Source organism: Oreochromis aureus, linkage group 11, assembly GCF_013358895.1.
Source record: "Oreochromis aureus strain Israel breed Guangdong linkage group 11, ZZ_aureus, whole genome shotgun sequence".
Taxonomy (NCBI): domain Eukaryota; kingdom Metazoa; phylum Chordata; class Actinopteri; order Cichliformes; family Cichlidae; genus Oreochromis; species Oreochromis aureus.
In genome coordinates, this window is record NC_052952.1 from 1929083 (window position 1) to 1949997 (window position 20915).

The 20915-nt window shown below is 42.8% G+C and overlaps 1 protein-coding gene across 2 annotated transcripts in view; it reads right to left on the minus strand.

Annotated features, from left to right (window-relative positions):
* LOC116318448 (phosphatidylinositol-3-phosphatase SAC1-B) overlaps window positions 1–20915 on the minus strand; it is a 54176-nt gene that overhangs the window by 14631 nt on the left and 18630 nt on the right. The window contains exons 4-10 of one of the 2 annotated variants that reach the window (XM_031737451.2): window positions 16821–16895; window positions 16596–16678; window positions 15890–16039; window positions 8078–8137; window positions 7228–7261; window positions 6734–6835; window positions 1750–1835 (exon numbers count right to left, since the gene is read on the minus strand). In XM_031737451.2, the coding sequence (XP_031593311.1) occupies window positions 1750–1835; window positions 6734–6835; window positions 7228–7261; window positions 8078–8137; window positions 15890–16039; window positions 16596–16678; window positions 16821–16895 (590 nt within the window). Of the gene's footprint in view, window positions 1–1749; window positions 1836–6733; window positions 6836–7227; window positions 7262–8077; window positions 8138–15889; window positions 16040–16550; window positions 16679–16820; window positions 16896–20915 lie in introns of both variants that reach the window. The other variant, XM_031737450.2, reaches the window with a different exon arrangement.

A 20915-nucleotide genomic window follows, 5' to 3' on the forward strand; every position in this document is an offset into this window, starting at 1 on the left:
TACATACATATACATACATATATACATATACACACACACACATACACATATATACATACATACAAAACACCCAGCACGCCCCTGCGGGCGGTTTATCCTTCAAGCTCGGGTCCTCTACCAGAGGCCTGGGAGCTTGAGGGTCCTGCGCAGTATCTTAGCTGTTCCCAGGACTGCGCTCTTCTGGACAGAGATCTCCGATGTTGTTCCCGGGATCTGCTGGAGCCACTCGCCTAGCTTGGGAGTCACCGCACCTAGTGCTCCGATTACCACACGGGACCACCGTTACCTTCACCCTCCACATCCTCTCGAGCTCTTCTCTGAGCCCTTGGTATTTCTCCAGCTTCTCGTGTTCCTTCTTCCTGATATTGCTGTCATTCGGAACCGCTACATCGATCACTACGGCCGTCTTCTTCTGTTTGTCTACCACCACTATGTCCGGTTGGTTAGCCACCACCATTTTGTCCGTCTGTATCTGGAAGTCCCACAGGATCTTAGCTCGGTCATTCTCCATCACCCTTGGGGCGTCTCCCATTTTGACCTCGGGACTTCCAGCCCATACTCGGCACAGATGTTTCTGTACACTATGCCGGCCACTTGGTTATGGCGTTCCATGTATGCCCTGCCTGCTAGCATCTTGCACCCTGCTGTTATGTGCTGGATTGTCTCTGGGGCATCTTTACACAGCCTGCACCTGGGGTCTTGCCTGGTGTGATAGACCCCAGCCTCTATGGATCTTGTACTCAGAGCTTGTTCTTGTGCTGCCATGATTAGTGCCTCTGTGCTGTCTTTCAGTCCACCTCTGTCCAGCCACTGGTAGGATTTCTGGATATCAGCCACCTCCTCTATCTGCCGGTGGTACATACCGTGCAGGGGCCTGTCCTTCCATGATGGTTCCTCGTCTCCCTCCTCTTTCTTAGGTTTCTGCTGCCTGAGGTATTCACTGAGCACGCTGTCAGTTGGGGCCATCTTCGTGATGTATTTGTGGATGTTTCTTGTCTCATCCTGGACTGTGGTGCTGACACTCACCAGTCCCCGGCCTCCTTCCTTCCGCTTAGCGTACAGCCTCAGGGTGCTGGACTTGGGGTGAAACCCTCCATGCATGGTAAGGAGCTTTCTTGTCTTTATGTCAGTGGTTTCTACCTCCTCCTTTGGCCAACTTATTACCCCAGCAGGGTACCTGATCACGGGCAGGGCGTAGGTGTTGATAGCCTGGATCTTGTTCTTACCGTTCAGCTGACTCCTCAGGACTTGCCTGACCCTCTGCAGGTACTTGGTGGTTGCAGCTTTCCTAGCGGCCTCTTCATGGTTCCCATTCGCCTGTGGGATCCCCAGGTACTTGTAGCTGTCCTCTATGTCTGCAATGTTGCCTTCTGGTAGTTCGATCCCCTCAGTTCTGACTACCTTCCCTCTCTTTGTTATCATCCGACTACACTTCTCCAGCCCGAATGACATCCCGATGTCATTGCTGTATAGCCTGGTGAAGTCACTTGGATGAGCGATGAAACGTTTCTTCCAGATGAACAGAATCAACTTTTTGGAATTTTTCTGTTTTTCTGTTTTTTCATCTTTTTACACTTTTTAGAGTAAACCTAATATTGTTTGCACCCTGAGAAGCCAACAGACTGAAGTTCTGAAGGAAGATTATGGACGTATGTTCCTTCACTTACTGACCATTTTCCTATTTGCTATCGTTGGTCTGAACAGCAGATTTCATTTAATCCCTGCTGGAGCATTACGTGTTTAGCTCACCTGAACAAATGAAGCCTTTGCACCGTTGTACTGCACTATCTGCTCTGTTTCCACATAGTTAGCAGCGTGTCCTTCTGAATCAATGCCTATGAACAAAAACACACAAACACACATAAAATTGTTGATATACTCGGATATCCAAATCCTTCAAAGTCATGAGGAGCTGATTAGCTTGTCACTGACTTGAGGTGCAAATGCACTGACTCACACCATGTTCAAATGACTCACTGCATCCTGTACCTACCTGCATTTAAGCAAAGTATGCGCTGGACCACTTGAACAGGTGGACCCAGGCTGTGCACGTCTGCTACACTGCTCAGGTGGATAGTACGTGTCAAACACAGCAGGATCCACATTCTCCCAGAACAACAATGTCATCAACTCACTTTCTCTGTAAATACTTTTAATCTTTTTAGTGTTGTTATAAAAACAGAACTAAATAAGACAAAAATGCATTTACTGAGAACACTTTTCATCATTCCAGCAGAAGACAGAAAGTGACCAGAACATTCAGGCTACGTCTACACTAATCCGGATAAATTTGAAAACGGCGTTTTCGTCTAAAAACGCTCCGCGTCCAAACTATTGTTTTCAAGTGTTTCCAACCAGTTGTTCATCCACACTGAAACGGCCGAAAACGCTTACGTTCCAGTCCTGCGCATGCGTGAAACACGAGACGATTCGTGCCGTTTATTTACTTTCCAGCTCTTTGAAACATCGCGGCAGAAAGTCGAGGAAAAGCACAGAGTTTTTTAAATGGACTAACAATGAGGTGGAGTTGTTGCTGCGAGTAACACAAAAGTCAGTGATTCCTGAGATTAGGGACAAAACAGGTTTTAATTTTCTAAAATATATTTTTTGATTTTTCAAAAACATATTTACATATAATTGTTACACAAAGTTTTGGCTGTCTCACCATGTTTTGGTACAATCTCCCAGGTGTAACATTTTTTAATAATTTATGTTTTTGCTGGAGAAGTGCAAGGTTTTTGTCAACACCGTCACAAAGACACAAAGAAATGCAAAAATATATATTTTAAATTAAGTTGTTTCAGCTATTTTGACTATTAGCAGCTTCTCTGTTCTACTGTTTATGCACATATGTTTTCAAACTAATTATACCACGTTTAAAAGTAAGATTGTTTTGGCTTTTTATTATTAGAGTTACAGTCATACATGTTTTCAGAAGCTTGTACTTAATCTCTATAAGAAACAATCATATTTAGCAGCATGCAAATTACACATTTATTGAGAAAATTACGTATTTTTGTTGGAAGATCACGAGGTAAGAAAATATATGGTTCTCCAAAAGAGAAAAATAAACAAAACTCCATATTATGGAGTTGACAAGGTGCTGACGGTGGTGACACACTAGTAGAAAACAAGATATTATTTCTTTCAAAATGACCATTAAACCTTAACAACCTTTGTAATATCACAAGACACATTATAACAATTCTGTTTTTGCTCATGTCAAGTTCTACATCTTAATAGTTCACCACCAAGTAGTTGCCTGCTCCTCCTTGATTCCTAAAGTTCTCTGTGGTTGCGTGATCCTGCTGTGCTTTCTCTCCTCATGTTTCTCTGTGCTTGTTTCCAAAACCTTCTCTTCTGCCTTTTTTCTCTTTCTTTCAGATCACTGATGTTCTTTATTTTTCCCTCTTTCACTCTGTTTCTCCATCTTTCCCTTTCCTTTATGAGAAACTCTTTCTTCAACTCAGGCTGGCTGTTAATTTTTTTTCTCCTTTTTTGATCCTCCCTGTTCCTTCTCTTTCATTCCTCTACTGACAGGTTCCACTTTGCCATTCTAGCCTGAAATGTGCCATTTTGTAATTACTATAATTTTTCTGAACCATATGCATTTATACAGATTAAGGATGAATATTCACAACACAATTATGTATTAAGCAATAGAGATGCTATCCGGTCTTTAAGTCTGATGTCCGTAGCCGTTTCCAGGTCCAAATTCCGCTGCAGATCCCAAAGTCAGAGGAACTCTGCAGCATCACTGAGAGTTACTGTCTAAATTCTTTCATCTTTAATAAAATGATCAGCGTGGCTGAGTTAGAAGTTAGCTCGCTGGTTTCCACCTACATTCCAACATAAATGAAGACAGAAAACTAAACAGCTGTGACTTTTTGTAGAGTAACTGAAGTTGGACTAGCATCATATAAGATGCTGGCTCTTGATGAAGGCAGTCGCACTTTTCTCCTCCTCTCCTCTCCCTTAGCTTCCCTGCTTAGCCTCTTGTGTCCTTGTCTAGTCTCGTGTTTTTTGTATTACTTTTCCCTGGAACACTCTCTCACAGTCTGTTCTCTAAAACCTAAAAGAGAATTATGGATTTGATCAACTGGTCCCTGAATGCTATTGACACCCTTTTCTCAACGAGAAGTTTGGGCTCGGGTGAGCCTGAGTGTTGAAGATATCTACCTATTCGGAACCATGGTAACGGGGTTCTTGCTGATCGGAGCTGGCTTGGCCCTGACTTATCGAAGAATTAAGGAAGCAGAACCGGCTGTTCAAACCCCCACAAGGCTGCCCGCTGGGATTGAAACGATGGGACAAGTGGTGAGTTCCATGCTGGGCTCATTGAGTGCAGCACGGATAAGATCTTGGAGAAGCTTACGGCTGCCATGAACACTCAGAATAAGATCTCTGAGCGAAAATTGGATCACATCTTGGAGAAGCTCACTGCGGTCGTGAATTCTCAGAATCGGCTCTTTGAGCACAAGAATGACAACATCACGTAGCGTACGTTTGATAACATCATGGAGAAGCTCACGGCTCTCCAACGGGAGATTGAGAGACCAGTGTCGGAGTGTTAGAGCAGCTTTAAAATTCATATGAGCTGTTCGCACTAAAGTTAAAACCACCATCACTCATGCGGATACCCCTTCGGCGCCAGCTGCGGTCTCAAGGCTGGAGCTGAACAACAACACCCTGATAACAGACTGTGCTTTGACTGTTCCTCCCCTATGCAAGGCCACCTGGGTTGGCTGGAAGACTGTTTACTTAGCCTGGCAGGGCGAAGGACACTGTCTCAGCTGAACTCTGGACACATACACACACACACACACACACACATCCCCCCTCCCTTTCCAAATGCCTTCGATGCTTGTCCCCTCCCGGGGAAGATGGCGGTCGACTGGACCAGCGCAGACATGCTGCAGGACCGGATGCGCTGTCTACACCGGCTCTCTATTGCCCTTTACCCACCCCTGTTGCTTGTCTTGTGTTTCTATGGTGTATTGATAGTCATGTGCTTTTTGTATGCGCTGAGGTGGGGTTTTTTGTTTCTGTTCTCAAACTGATCTCCCTGTTGGAGCTCAGTCTGGGGGGAGTTCTCTTTTCTCCTCGTCTTTCCTCATGTTGTGCTTTTCCATGTTACACCTCTCTGACCTGTCTTCCCCATGTGATGTTTGTGTAATGTATGTATGGTCGGACAGGTCGGACAACAGGCTTAATAAACACAGAGCAGTTTGGGCCCGGAAGCAGGATTCATACATCATCACCTAAAGACCAGCTGTCGGGGCAGAGATAGCTCAGTAGATGTCATATGATCGGAAGGTTGGGCGTTCAAATCCAACGAACAGCGGCTATCCTGGATTGGTAGCTGCCCATTGCATCACTGAGTGAACGGGTTAAATGCAGAGGACTAAGCATTTTCCTACAGGATTAATAATGTATACATAAACAATGAGATTCAAGATAAGGCAAATATTCGACACATCTGTAAAGCAGAAATATCAGTAAAATACAAAGGAAGTAATATGACTGAAATATTAATAAAAATAACTTAATATAATTGATGAATAGCAGACTTTTGTGGCATTTGGCAACACCATTAGAAAAAGGGTCAACACCGTCAGACAAAAATCCTGATGGTGTTGACAAAATGCCCTACTTTCTCTCATAACACATGTTTTTCTGACAGACGCCATCTTGTTTTTCATCAGATGCTTATGGCCTCTACAATCTACCTAAATGAAGCTCTGTTTACAAAAAAAAATAATTAAATCTTGCATTACATCGACTGTGGCGTTGACGCACTATGGTTGTGACAGAAAGGTATGCCATAAATGAAATAAAAATGAAAAAGATTATCACAGCAGTGACCTCATGGCATGTGTATCAAACAGGAAGTGGTAAAGGGGTCCTCAGAGTGTAAGCTACCCACAATAATTCCTGATTTTTTTGTACTTTAAAAAAAATCTGGTGGTGTTGACAAAAACTGGACACGATTTAAAACACTTAAAAAAATATGTAAAAATAAATTTTCAATTGCATATTTTGATTTTATATAAGGCATTGACTTAAATACTTGGTGACGAGAGCCATGATCTTTAATTTTACATTACTTTTAATTTTTTTTCTGTATTTTAATATTATCACACCTGCTTCTGGACAATGGATTTTTAAGGTACTGGTAATGTATTGTACCATTTAAAATAAATATATATGTATAAAAATGCAAAATCATACTTTTGTTGTATAAACATTGCCTTGGTTTGTCTTTTAGTCAGTTGGGTTAACACTTGTATGCATAAAACCCCAAAATTGGGTTTTATCTCGCGGACATGTTTTGTCCCTCAGCTCAAGAATCACTGAAGTACAAAGTTGCAAAAGCGAGTGAGAGTTAAAGATTTGAAGAAAAGCTGTCTGGAGCATCTACAGACTGATATTAATCTTTTTTAGGGCTGTCAAACAAAACAACTGCTGTGTGATGCCCTCCGCTATCTTAGTTTAATTGGTCACATGACTGCGAGACAAAAATAAAATACGTCATCGTTTTCGAAAAGGCTCCGGGTTCGCTGTCCACACTGCGACGCGAAAAGGGCGTTTTCAAAACGCTGCATTTTCCTTGTCCGAAAACGCTGTCTCGGTGTGGACGGGAGGCCAAAACGGAGAGAAAAAGATGCGTTTTCAAGCGAAAACGTATTAGTGTGGATGTAGCCTCAGTCAGGGCTAAAAGGACAAAAATTACCTCGGACATAGTAGCGGACGCCTGCTCTGAAACAGCTCCTCCTGGAGATAATGCTCCACTCAAACACCTTTCCACTGATGCAGCTTGACTTCACGGTGATGACTGATTAGCACGTGTTAAGGACACAACAGTGCTGACAGGAAACATTACCACATGTAGGGATATGATATTAAAGACTCATTGCCTTACACATAAAAAATAGAGTATGAAGAAACATTTACTCAAAGTGGAGAAGAGCTTTGTGTAGTGGTACGAAACATCTAAGCTGTGGTACATTTTTAAACAATGTACTGTATTATTCACCTGATAGTCTCATATCAAGAAGAAGAAAAAAGCACTCCAGTAATCACAACAATAAACCATTTAGAACACACAGACCAGTCTGCTTCAATGGTCATAAAATCTAAAAATAACACCATGAAGTTCCACTTTACACAGATAACATGTTGCCCAACATGAAAGACTCCATTCAATAAGGAAACAGAAAAGGATACAGCCGTGGACAACAGGAAACACAAACATGTGCAGCTGTAAAATGACAGCAGTGGTAAATTGCTAAATGTTATTCTCCTTTTATGTACAGCAGAAGTAGAATAGTGAAACATGCTGAAATAAAACTGTCTGCTACAGTCGGACCTTCTCCACAGTTACACATATTTTGGAAAATTAAAAATGGACAGTAAGCTCAGCAGCTTTGCTTTTGTATAGAACTGCAGGAGACAAGTTTATTATTAGGAGGTTCAGACACAGCTGAAGCCGTTTTGCAGCTACACATCTGCAGATGCTGTTTTTATTTTTCCTGATGACACGATTCACTGAAAACAGCATCAACTCCTCCTTAAGTCATCTCGCTGACTGACTTGGACATTTCAAAGCTTCTATGCCACAAGCTCTTTACTTTGGCTATATGTTTACCATCACTTTCCTGCTAAATCATAAAATGTTGCTGGAATGAATTCACATCTGCATTCACCCTGATGCTTCTGGCAGCAGTTAGTAATTAGTAAATGAGGAAGTTTCATGTCCATGTTTGTCAGATGAGAGGCTGCTGGAGCTCATTATCCTACCTTGTTTTCTGCCACTTTTCCTCACTCCGTCACTTTGATGGTTGTTGATGTTTTCCTCATCAAGTCGTATAAATACCTCTTCTAGTATGTTTTGGATTACTGCAGCTTTGCCTCTCCTTTTCTTAATTGCTCACAATGAAACAAACTCTATAGAGCCTTAAGGACTGAAGGGATTTTCTTCACCATACTAAATTTTTTCTTGTGTTTTTTATAAACTTGGAAGCATAAAAATAAATTGAAGTTATTTTTCCTTACTCACTAAATAATTGGATCTTACCTCTGGCTGTGCTATGAATTCTCTCAACAAGTGTCCGTTCCAAACAAATCGCTGATCTGCCTGAAACAAGAACAGTTACAGAATGGTAAATCAAGCCGAAGCTACTACTATTAAGTCAGATAACGTACAGTACTCTGTCCTAAACCACCCTGTTCTTTAGAAGAATAGAATAGAATAGAATAGAATAGAATAGAATAGAATAATCCTTTAATTGTCCCACAAGGGGAAATTTGGTTGTAACAGCAGCCAGAAAGACACATATACAAACAAACAGTACACAGGACACAGAACAGAAACATACACAATTTTTCTTACATATTTACATTAAGGACAATGGTTACTATAAACAGTACTGTACAGTTATTAAATTATATAAAAATAACTACAGATAAGAGGCAAACCCAGGTTGTAGTGCGAATCGGTTGATTAACTTATTGCAGTTACAGTGCTGATGTAAACATGTGATGTTGGGAGCAGTTCTGATTGTACAGTCTGACAGCTGCAGGGAGGAAGGACCTGCGGAAACACTCCTTCATGCATCGAGGATGCAGCAGTCTGTCACTGAAGGAGCTCTGCAGTTCAGCAACATTTACATGCATGGGGTGGGAGACTCTGTCCATCAGAGATGTTATTTTGGCCAGAGTCCTTCTGTCTCCCACCACCTGCACTGGGTCCAGGGTGCATCCCAGAACAGAGCTGGCCTTCCTGATGAGTTTATCCAACCTCTTCCTCTCAGCTGCCGATAAACTGCTGCTCCAACATACAACACTGTAAAAATGACAGATGCCACCACAGAGTCATAGAAGGTCTTTAAAAGCGCTCCCTGTACTCCCAAATGACCTCAGCCGCCTCAGCAGGTAGAGTCTGCTCTGACCCTTCCTGTAAAGAGCATCAGTGTTGTGGCTCCAGTCCAGTTTATTATTCAGGTGAACACCCAGGTACCTATAAGAGTCCACTATCTCAATGTCCACTCCCTGGATGTTCACCGGTGTCAGTGTGGTGGGTCTGCGTCTCCAGAAGTCCACCACCAACTCCTTGGTTTTCCCGGCGTTGATCAGCAGGTGGTTCTGCTGACACCAGTCCCAAGTCCAGAGTCCACTGTCTGTACTCTGAGTCGCCCTCACCTGTGATGAGGCCGACTATGGCAGAGTCGTCAGAAAACTTCTGCAGGTGGCAGCGTGGGGAGTTGATGGAGAAGTCTGCAGTGTAGAGGGTGAAGAGGAACGGTGCCAGCACAGTTCCCTGTGGGGCCCCCCTGCACTGCAGACCAGTGTGTCAGAGACACAGCCCTGTGACCTCACATACTGTGGGCGTTCTGTGAGGTAGTCCAGTATCCACTGGGACATGTGGTGGTCCACTCCCGATAGCTCCAGCTTGTCTCTCAGAAGTCGTGGCTGGATGGTGTTGAAAGCACTGGAGAAATCAAAGAACATGATCCTCACAGTGCTTCCAGGCTTCTCCAGGTGAGTCAGAGCTTGGTGCAGGAGGTAGATGATGGCGTCCTCCACCCCAATGCCAGGCTGGTAAGCAAACTGCAGCGGATCCAATGAAGACCTCACCAGGGGGCGCAGATGGTTTAGAACCAACCTCTCGAGGGTCTTCATCAGATGGGATGTCAGGGCTACCGACCTGTAGCTGCTGAGGTCCTTGGGATGGGAGGTCTTTGGTACCGGTACCACACAGGAGGTCTTCCACAGCTGTGGTACTTTCCCCAGTGACAGGCTCAGGTTGAACAGATATCCTAGGATGCCACACAGTTCATCTGCGCAGCATCTCAGGAGCCTGGAGCTGATGCCATCTGGACCTGCAGCCTTCCACACCTTGATCTTGCGAGCTCGTTCCTCACTTGAAGTGCTGAGATAGAAAGAGTGGATTTGGGGAGGGTGTATGTTGGAGTCCACAGAAGCCGGGGAGGTGTGATGACTGGGAGCTGGGAGGTGTGAAGCTGAGAGGTGTGAAGTCCTGAGATGAAGGACAGGCAGTCCCTGAAGATGAAGGAGATTGCAGCAGGGGGACGATGCTGGGGAGGGGTGGGTGGTTGATCAAACCTATTAAAATATTTATTTAGGTCATTCACCCACCCCAAGTCTCCTGCAGCCTGGGGGTTGGTTTTGTCCTGAGATTGTCTTCAGGCTGTTCCAAACCCCTCTGATGTTGTCCTGTTGCAGCTGCTCTTCCATCTTCCTCCTGTAGTTTTCCTTTCCTTGCCTTATCTTCCATTTCAGCTTCTTCTGAACAACTCTCAGCTCCTGTTTGTCTCCAGATCTAAAGACTCTCTTCTTCTCCTTGAGGAGAGCCTTAATTTCAGGATTTATCCATGGCTTGTTGTTAGAAAAACACCGTACCTTTTTGATGGGTACGGTGTTGTCCCACAGAAGTTCATGTAATCCGTAATGCAGTCTGTGATGCTGTTGAGGTCATCCTCCAGGGGCTGCAGAGGTTGTCCCACAGTAGAACAGAAACAGTCCCTCAGGGCCTCTTCAGTCTCTGCCAACCATTTCCTTACTGTGCGTTTCACTACTGGTTCTCTGTGTACTAGAGGTTTATACACAGGCTGGAGATGAACCAGATTGTGATCTGAGCCCCCCAGGGGAGGGAGAGGTGATGAGCTGTATGCCTCCTTGGTGTTGGCATACAATAAGTCCAATGTTTTATTGTCTCTGGTGTGGCAGGTAACATACTGGGTGAAGGTGGGGAGAGTGGAGGACAGGGAGATGTGATTAAAGTCCCCAGAGATCAGGAAAAGGGCCTGAGGGTGCTGTGTTTGGAGTCTGCTGGTTACAGTGTGCAGGACCTCACAGGCTGCTGCAGCGCTAGCAGAGGGCGGGACATACACATCTATCATAATCACGTGTGTAAACTCTCGCGGTAGATAGTACGGTCTCATGCTAACTGCTAGCAGCTCGATGTCCTTACAGCATAGCGTCTCTTTGATAGATAAATGCCCAGAGTTACACCATCTATCGTTCACAAACACAGCCAGACCCCCTCCTCTCTTCTTACCACTCTCTGTTGTTCTGTCGGCCCGGATCAGATGAAAACCATCCATGTTTACGTGAGTCCGGAGTTAGTGCAGTTAGCCACGACTCAGTGAAGCACATCAGGCTGCACTCGCTGTAGCTCCTCTGATGTCGGGTAAGAGCCGCCAGCTCGTCTACTTTATTGGGGAGAGATCTCACATTCCCCATAATAATAGATGGAATCGCTGGCCGGTACCTCCGAACTTTACTGCGACCAGGGGCGGATCTAGAAGGGTGGCATGGGGTGGCAAGTGCCACCCTAAAATGATCCCTTGCCACCCCAAGTGCCACCCCAGTTTTGCATATGACAGTGTTGTTTATTAAAACAAGATAGCATTAACAGTTTGAGCGTAGTTACAGTCAACAGTGAATATAAATGCTAAAACTGAATATATTGCATAGTGTTCCCCCCTGCACCATTAACAAATGGTTCAGCCCATAGCAGGACCGGCTTTTTTCTTGTTTTCAGTAGCAAGCGATGCTTCTGATTGTGCCAGAGCACATTTTGAACAACACCATGGGAATTTCAGATTTTACACAGGTGGTTGGATGTTACACTCTGGAAATGGAAGGAAGGTGAGTGTTATTAACCCTCTGTGGTCCACGGACACGCTGCACCTCCAAATCACATGACTATTTTAAGATGACATAGCAACAAGCTGCAGCCACGCTGAGTCTCTGTTTCAGCCCACATTGAAAGTTCGGACTTCAAAGTATATACATTTTAATTACAGGCCAGTAAATCCAGAGTTATGATAATATATATAAGCCACGCTTTTTTCTAAATACTGTCGTCACGTTTTTGTGTGTGTGTGTTTTAAGCGTTTTCTAAGGAAAGCGAAAACAGTAAAGAAAGAAAAAAAGCCACCTCTTTCCTATCGGTGGAAAAATGCACCATGTCGACCAATTAAAAAAAGTCAACATGTGGGATTTGGTTGTTTAGGAAGAGGGGAGAGAGTGACGGTAACGGCAGCGAGACAGAGCGAGCGAGTGAGAGAGAGAGAGAGAGAGAGAGAGAGAGAGTTTTTAGATGTGGGAGATTTGTGACGTTCAGTGTGGAGTGTATACTTAGTGTGTTGTGCTGTCTTGTGTAGTTGTTCTGTTGTGTAGTCGTTGTTTTGTTTTGTGTGTCAGTGAGGGCACTAACAAATGTGACAAAGGCACATTTGCAACGTAAACACTGTCACTAAGTAGAAAACCAGCGGAGTGATACACCTGCTGTTGTCAGGCCTGCAGGTTTATCCCTGTGCTCCTCTGTCTTTTGGTGGACAAACCTTTTTTTACTGGCACACATCATTTGTGGGGCATCTTATTGCGACACCTGATTGTTCTCTCATTAAAAAAATGGCAGGTGTATTGGCTGCATTTTTAGATAAATAGTTGTATATGTTTACAAAATGTACATTTTATATTTACTCAACATATCTATGGGTTGTTTTACAGTAAAAAATACTAAGATTTTAAGTTCTTTGTGTGATTTCAGATCAGTGATACTAATGCAGTATGTCAGTGAAAAAAACAACTAAATTCAGTTGAGCTGAAACGATACCAAACAAGGCAAGGGGGGAAAATAAAATGAAACAATGAGGGTGAAATACAAACGTAAACTCAAAAGGAGTCAAAAGTGGCTGTTTTATTTCAGACCTCTGAGGGTTAATCCAACAAATCATGAAAAATTAGGTTTAAATTTTTGTCCATGACAGTGCAGATTTCTGACATTTTGTATAATTTAAGCATCAAACAATCTGATTGTTTTCTAATAAAAAACAGTGAAACTTAAGTTAGACGTGTGTTTGTAAATGAACCGCCCCATGTTGTGTAGTTTTATGGATTTTATACTTATTGGGCTACATATTTATTTATTATACAGGCTATACAGTACATAACATCAAAACTCACATGTTTTATGTAACTAAAGTGTGTAATTATGTGGGCTACAGATAATAACTGAGTTATAGACTATATTTATATGAAAAACGTGTATACTTACTGCATTTGAATCATTTTAACCATATGTAACCACCTGCATATGTGTTTGGGGGGAAAAAAGGCTTTGATTTTGCCACCCTCATATCACCCAAAGAAAATCTCTCTAGATCCGCCCCTGACTGCGACACCCGATCCCGGCCCGAGTGCCGCGTCTCTTCCTCCTCACCTCGCGGGGGATGTTGGCTTGCTCGGCGGTAGGCAGGGCAGCGGAGGCTCTGAGGGCTAACAGCTGATCCCTGCTGTAAACAATTGGAGGTCGGACCTCCACGCGCTCTCCGGACACAGATGCCGTAAAAAATGTAATAAAGAACACGATTGTCCATAAAATTCTGAGCTCCATTGTGGGGGACAGCAGTCCACAATAGAAAAACAAGAACAAGAAACACAAAAACAACAGAGAAACATATATTAAAGAGAAAAAAGGACTCGGTCAGGTCGGAGCTGCTGATACTGGCTGCCAGCTCGGAGCAGCGCCGGTTTTGTTAAGAAAACAGGAAACAGGTGCAGCAATTTATTGAAACATAATCTAACATAAATGATAATACAGCTCATACTGAGTTCTTACAGTCCTAACAAACTTGACAGTTAATATTTGGTATGACCAGCTTTACTTATCAACACAGTCTTAATTCTCTTCAGCAGCTTCATTCCTCCTCAGTGTCCCAGCACGTGGGACAGGTATCTGCTCAGGACACGTTAGAGCAGATCCAGCACATTCCCTCAGTAAACTATTAATGTTTCATTTCAGGCCCCTCTTCTGTGGAACCAGCTTCCAGTTTGGATTCGGGAGACAGACACTATCTCTACTTTCAAGATTAGGCTTCAAACTTTCCTTTTTGCTAAAGCATATAGTTAGGGCTGGACCAGGTGACCCTGAATCCTCCCTTAGTTATGCTGCAATAGACGTGAGGCTGCCGGGGACTCCCATGATGCACTGGGTGTTTCCAGTCTTCTTCACTCACTGTGTGTTAATAGACCTCTCTGCATTCAATCATATCTGTTATTAATCTCTGTCTCTCTTCCACAGCATGTCTTTATCCTGTCTTCCTTCTCTCACCCCAACCAATCACAGCAGATGGCCCCGCCTCCTGAGCCTGGTTCTGCTGGAGGTTTCTTCCTGTTAAAGGGAGTTTTTCCTTCCCACTGTCGCCAAAGTGCTTGCTCATAGGGGTCATATGATTGTTGGGTTTTCTCTGTATGTATTATTGTAGGGTCTACCTTACAATATAAAGCACCTTGAGGCAACTGTTGTTGTGATTTTGGGCTGTATAAATAAAATTGAATTGAGTAGTTCTCCAGGCATCTGGGAGGACATTCAGAGATCTTCTTTGGATGTTTTGCTGTCTTTTACACTGCTCCAATAATGTTGAGGTCTGAGCTCTTCAAAGCCCAATCCATGACTGACAGTGTTTCGTGACGTTTTCAGGTATGATTCTCCTGGACTGGAATCATGTTTGGGGTCAAATGTAAAATGCTGCTGCCAATAAGATGCTTTCCAGATGTTTTTATATAGTGGACCAAAATCTGATGGAGCTTTTCCCCATTCATAATGCCATTAGTTTTGATAAGACTGCTGTAGACATTCACTGTGGGACCTCTCTTCTGACCTTCTTGTGCACAGAGAAGATAATATGAATCAAAAATTTGGATTCATCACTTGAGACTTGTTGCCACAGATTTTCAGTCCTGTTCTTGTGTAATTTGGCATACCTCAGCATTTTCTCCCTGCTTCCCTTCCTAACAATAAATTCTTAACTGCCACTCTGCTATCATTTCTGAGGAGGCTTTGATAAACAGGCTCAACGGAAGATCCAGATGCATCTCTCATGTCCTGTAGCTGTAGCTTTTACTCTTTCCTCTATTTGGCCTCTTATTTTTTAAAGACACACCAAACAGTATACCAAGATACGTTTAATAGCTCTTTGGCAATCAACTTGCTGGTGCAAAAACACTAAACTGTTATCTTTGCCATATTCAAGTAGAAATGGGAACAAATGATGTTGTTTTATGACAGGCTGCCTAAAGAGACTTTAATTTAAAACTGGTTCTCCGCTTAGTTGCCTTTTTGTGTGTAGACACAACACAGGTTCATCCCGTGAGTTAGGAGCCTGAACTATTGCTCAAGAGCACTTTTAACGCAAAAAAAAGAAAAGAAAAGAAAAACAGAGTCTGGCTCATTGGAAGCAAAATACATAGAATTTTGTTGGATTTCCATATTATGATCATTTATCACTTTATGTCCAACATGTTTAACCATGATTTGATGGTCTCTCATATATATATATATATCCTACTTTACTTCACAGGTCAGAGATACAAGCTCTTCCTCACTCTTTTTCCCCTCTCAGTTGGATTAATTAATCAAGTGCAGCATTAAAAAGCTTAACTTTTCTGGTCAACACCCTGTTAGTGATAACTGGCACATGTGGAGTTAGTGACTGAGACACTTGCATACTTTAACAAAAAAACAACCTCTAAACCAGGGGTGTCCAACTCCAGGCCTCGAGGGCTGGTGTCCTGCAGGTTTTAGATCTCACCCTGGGTCAGCACACCTGAATCACATGATTAGTTCATTACCAGGCCTCTGGAGAACTGCAAGACATGTTGAGGAGGTCATTTGGCATTTAAATCAGCTGTGTTGGATCAAGGACACATCTATAACCTGCAGGACACCGGCCCTCGTGGACAGATTGAGGACCCCTGCTCTAAACCATTATTTAAAAAAAGAAATGCTTCCAGCTAAGCCCTGAATTGTAGCCACACAGTCTTCCAAATACACAAGTTTACATTAGAAATATCTTACCCTCTCCAGAAGGCTCATCTCCTGAAACTCTGGGCTGGTGTTTGCCAGGCGCTGCAGAGTGTGTGTCAGATCATAGTCGGTTGCAAAGTAGAAACCGTCTGAATGAAGCATGCTGTTAATCATGGACAGGAAGGTCTTGTTGTCTTGCATCTGCAACAAGAAATAAATCCAGCAACAAAGCAAGAGATACACCCAAGACACACACATTAGCAAAATACTTCAGGAGTCATTTGGACTTGTTTTCTATCCACAGGACACGGGGACCTCGCAGTCACTGAGTGGACCATGAAGTCATGAGCATACCAAAGTATCTACCATCAAATGTGGGGCCAACACATATGCTCCACAGCAAAGCCTAGCTAAAACTGGGTCATGCAACAGCACATCGATCTCAAGCACAAATCTGTAACACAATGGCTGAAAAAAAGATAAAGAAGGTGATGCAGTTGTTGTATTTAAAGTTCAAAACTCTCTGGACTTTTAGCTATCTGTGTATAAACAGATGCCTGCAAACCTCAGTGAACTGAAGGAACTCTGTAAAGAAGACTTTACAAAAGTCCTCCACAATGATGTGTGAAAATGTTTACTTTGTGTTACTGCTGTTGAAGGTTGTTCTGATTCTACTAAGGCGCAGAATCAGAAGACATGCAGGAGACACTACCTGGTTGTCTGTGAGGTGCAGTATTGTTTTTTTATAGGAGATTACGTCAAAGTCCAGAGCCTTCCACACAGCATGACCCAGCAGATCTCCCACCTTCCTCTTCTTTGTGATGACAACCAGGTACATGCCTTCAAGAAAAAGAAAGGAGAAAGCAGAGCAACAATGCACTGGATTATCCAACTTCAACTAAATCACCATTCCAATATTTCACAGTGAAAAAAAAAAAAAAAAAAAAAATGTAACTACACACTGTGTGCATGCTGAACTTACCTGCCACTAAGCGTATAGTTCCCATCAGTCCACATATTGGCCTGGTCTCAGCTGATGCAGGGACATCCTTTCTCACTGAGAAGGGCAACAAGGACACAACAATGGTTTTTATGGACACAAGAAATATAGCTGTAACATCACTGAAACTGGGATTATAACTAAGGAGGGCATCTATTATTGTTTCATTATCTACTCTCCAGACTTATTGCAGCCCAACAGGTAATCTCAGTCTTTCACTGAATGTACTATTGTGACTGACCAGCATGTCACGGAGTGGGTGGGAGGACTTGTCTAGCATTGTCCTTATGTCGGACAACATCCACCTTTAGAGAATCCAACACCATCCCCACAACTGACCCTGTGGATCAGTTTATTGAGTCTGTTGGTCCTTAGGCTGCTGCCCCAGCATGCAAGAGCAGGCCTCGAGGGCCGGTGTCCTGCAGGTTTAGATATGGCCTTGATCCAACACAGCTGATTTAAATGAAAAATGACCTCCTCAACATGTCTTGACGTTCTCCAGAGGCCTGGTAATGAACTAATCATTTGATACAGGTGTGCTGACCCAGGGTGAGATCTAAAACCTGCAGCACACCGGCCCTCATGGACTGGGAATGCCCACCCCTAGCATAGAAGATGGTACTGGCCACAACAAAACCCTGAGCAATGTCTGACAGATGTGGTACAGCGCAGTAGTCTTTCTGTCAGGTAATCTATAATCAAGAAAACAAGAGAGGAGCATAGGCCTAATGGTACTAAATGCACTGGAAAACTCGCCGCCTTTTCCAGAGACACGATTGAACAGGAAGATGATGATGTCCTCAGCTCTGAGGCTGGTAAGTGAACTGAAGGGGGCCCAAATGTGGAAGAAACGCTTCGTCACTCATCCGACTGACTTCTTCAGTCTCAGCTGACTGCAGGTTTCCAACCTTGTAAAGACTACATTTGCATAATGACCGAAACTAGCACCACTGATTAACAATGGCTGTGAGATCTATTTCATAATCGTCAATATGCAAATTGTCATGACAATTGGTCAATGGCCATGAGTCCCATTCACAGAGAGTTGGGGGATGGCTGCAATCACAGCATTGTAAGATGGTGACAGATGTACCCTTAGGCCCCCTCCTCGATTCAGAGATGGTCTTTCCCTTTTCACGTAAATGGCCTCCTTGACTCCGCCCTCAAACCAGTGCTCCTCCCTGTCCAGGATGTGTACATCCTCATCATTGAAAGAGTGTCCACTGGCCTGTAGGTGTAAATAGACTGCACCAAGATATTTTGGACAATTCAATGTTCCCAACTTGGGAATGGCCCGCTTCTGTTGGTGTGGGAGAACTCAACTGTGAAAAGGTCTTGAGCAACCCATAATTTCTCTATATTTTACATAAGAGGACAGACTTTCACCTAGTTTCTCTTTTTTTAAATGCTCTCCGTGCTGTATGAAGTCATTTCAAAGTTGTTCTTCGGACACTGGCAGCTTTTACTCAAAATATTTTTATTGAGTGATTGTGGATACAGTTTAGGGCACTGGTTACACTGAATACAAAACAGAGCTTCTCATATTAGAACATAGGTAAAGAAAAAAAACACAACCCAGGAGGGGCGATTAATCCTAACAAACCCCACAGAAGTGAGCTGTGACACTGGCAGCTTTGACTGTTGGCTGTTTTTATAACAGTGTTCTGTAAATACTTTCTGTCAGTGAAATACTGTTTCCATGTATTAAAATCACAGCCGGCATACAGAGGATATTTGGGCTGGGGTCTGGAAGTCATTGGCCTCCCACTTTTGGAGAACTGTTTGAAGACGTCACCAATTGTCTAAAAGTGCTACTGACATGAAATTCACATCAGATGTTGGTAATAACCCAATCCATTCCACACATGCAAAGAAATCAAACCACAGATGTGGGTATGTTAAATTAAGTTATGTGTAATAATGAGAAATGAAATGACACAGGGAAAAAAGTATTTAAGACGTAAAGAAGAAAGGGAGGTGCAAAAAGGAACGTCGTCACAGCAGCTGTAATCTATCAGTAATTAGAAAATAATCCTGCCACGTAGTGCAAATTAATCTCAGCTGGTTCAGTCCCAACTGATGGCCCATAAATATGTGTGTAATTACCAAGAAACATCTAATGATGGATAAAACTAATAAGCTCTCTCAAGACCTTCACAACTGTTGGAAAGCGTACTGATGGCATTGGTTACAAAAGAATTTCTAAACTACTAAAGGTTCCAGTGAACACTGCTGAGGCAATCATCATCAAGTGGAAATAATTTCACCATAAACCGACCACGACCAGGTGCTCCCTGCAAGATTTCAGACAGAGGAGTAAGAAACAAGAGTTGTCTAAGAGCCAAGGACAACTTGTGGAGAGCAGAGAGACGAGGAATCAGCAGGTACAATAGTTTCAAAGAAAACAATTAGTAATGGGCTGTATGCACACTGACCACAGCAGATTCCATTGCTGAAGAAAAAACACACTGGGAGAATATACTCTGGCCACATGATATCAAAACTGAACTCTCTGGATACCACAGTACACACCATGTTTGGAGGTCAAAAGGCACTGCATGTAACCCCAAAACCACCATACCAACAGTGAGGTTTCAGCATATGGCACTGGCACATTTCATACAATTTAAAGAAAGATGAATGGAAAAATGTACAGAGACATTCTTGATAAAAATCTGCTGCCATCTGCCAGGATGATGAAGATGAAACGAGGGCAGACTTTTCACCAATGCGATGATCCCAAACTCACAGGATTGGTTGGTTACACAGAAAGAAAGTAAAGCTGCTAGAATGGCCCACACAATCACCTGACCTGAATCCAAATGAAAATCCATGGACAGCTCAGAGTCCATAGAAGAGGCCCACAGAGCCTTCGGGATTTAAGACTGTGATTGGGCCAAAATCACACCTGAGCCATGCATGTGACTGCTTTCTCCATACAAGAGATGGAGCTTGGAGCTGTCACACCAACAAAGGCTTTTGTACAAAGTATTAAATACATTTCAGTAAGCATGTTCAATACTATTTCCCTGTGTCATTTCTCATTATTACACATGATTTATGGTTTGATTTCTTTGCATGCATGGATTGGATGGCGTGTCACTGACATCTGGTGAGAATTTTATGTCATTAAATTTACTTATTTTACACACAGTAATTAAATACTCCTGTTTATTCTTTATTCTTCTAAATTTAAATGTTATTAAAAATGAAACAAAATATAGCTGTTATAACAATGTATACAGTTTGAATATCAAGGGGACGTAAGTAATGTTTGAAAACTGTTTCATAGTACTTCCAAACATATATACACACACAAGCTCCCAGGCCTCTGGTAGAGGACCCAAGTTTGAGGGGTAGACCGCCCACAGGGGGCGAGCAGGGAATTTTTTTAATATGATGCTTTTGTACCTTTACACAACATGCTTCATTCACCCATTTATACAAGCGCTTTTAACTAAAGGGAGGGTTTAAATCAAACATTCACACTCTAATTGATAGATCAGAGAGTAACTTGAGGTTAGTATAGTGCTCAAGGATATTTGGCATGCAGACGAGAGCAGCCAGGGATCAAACCACCAACCTTCCAGTTAGAAGATGACCTGCTCTACCTCCTGAGCTACACCCTAAATCTAAATCACTATCTGCCAAACCAACTAAAGACATAAAGTATTTAATTGAATTTAATGGGGGATTTTTTGTTTTGTTTTTTTAAAGGCTCTTGAAACACAATTTCCTATTTTAATGTTCAAACAAAATTCAATTTAGCTAGATATATGTAAACTGAAATGTTACTTAAAGTGTCTATCAACACTGGCAAAAAAAAAACCTCTCAAATTGTATATACTTTCTTTAATTCCATATTTAAATAATAATAAATTTAAATGCCATTTTGAGGTGTAGCTCAGCAAGTAGAGCCGATCATCTGCTAATCAGAAGGTCTGTGGTTCAATCCTTGGGCGCTTCAGTCTACATGCCAAATATCCTTAGGCAAGATACCGACCCCAAGTTGGAGTGTGAATGTTAGATAGAAAGCACTTACATGGAAGCAGCTGCTTATGTGAAATGGTGAATGAG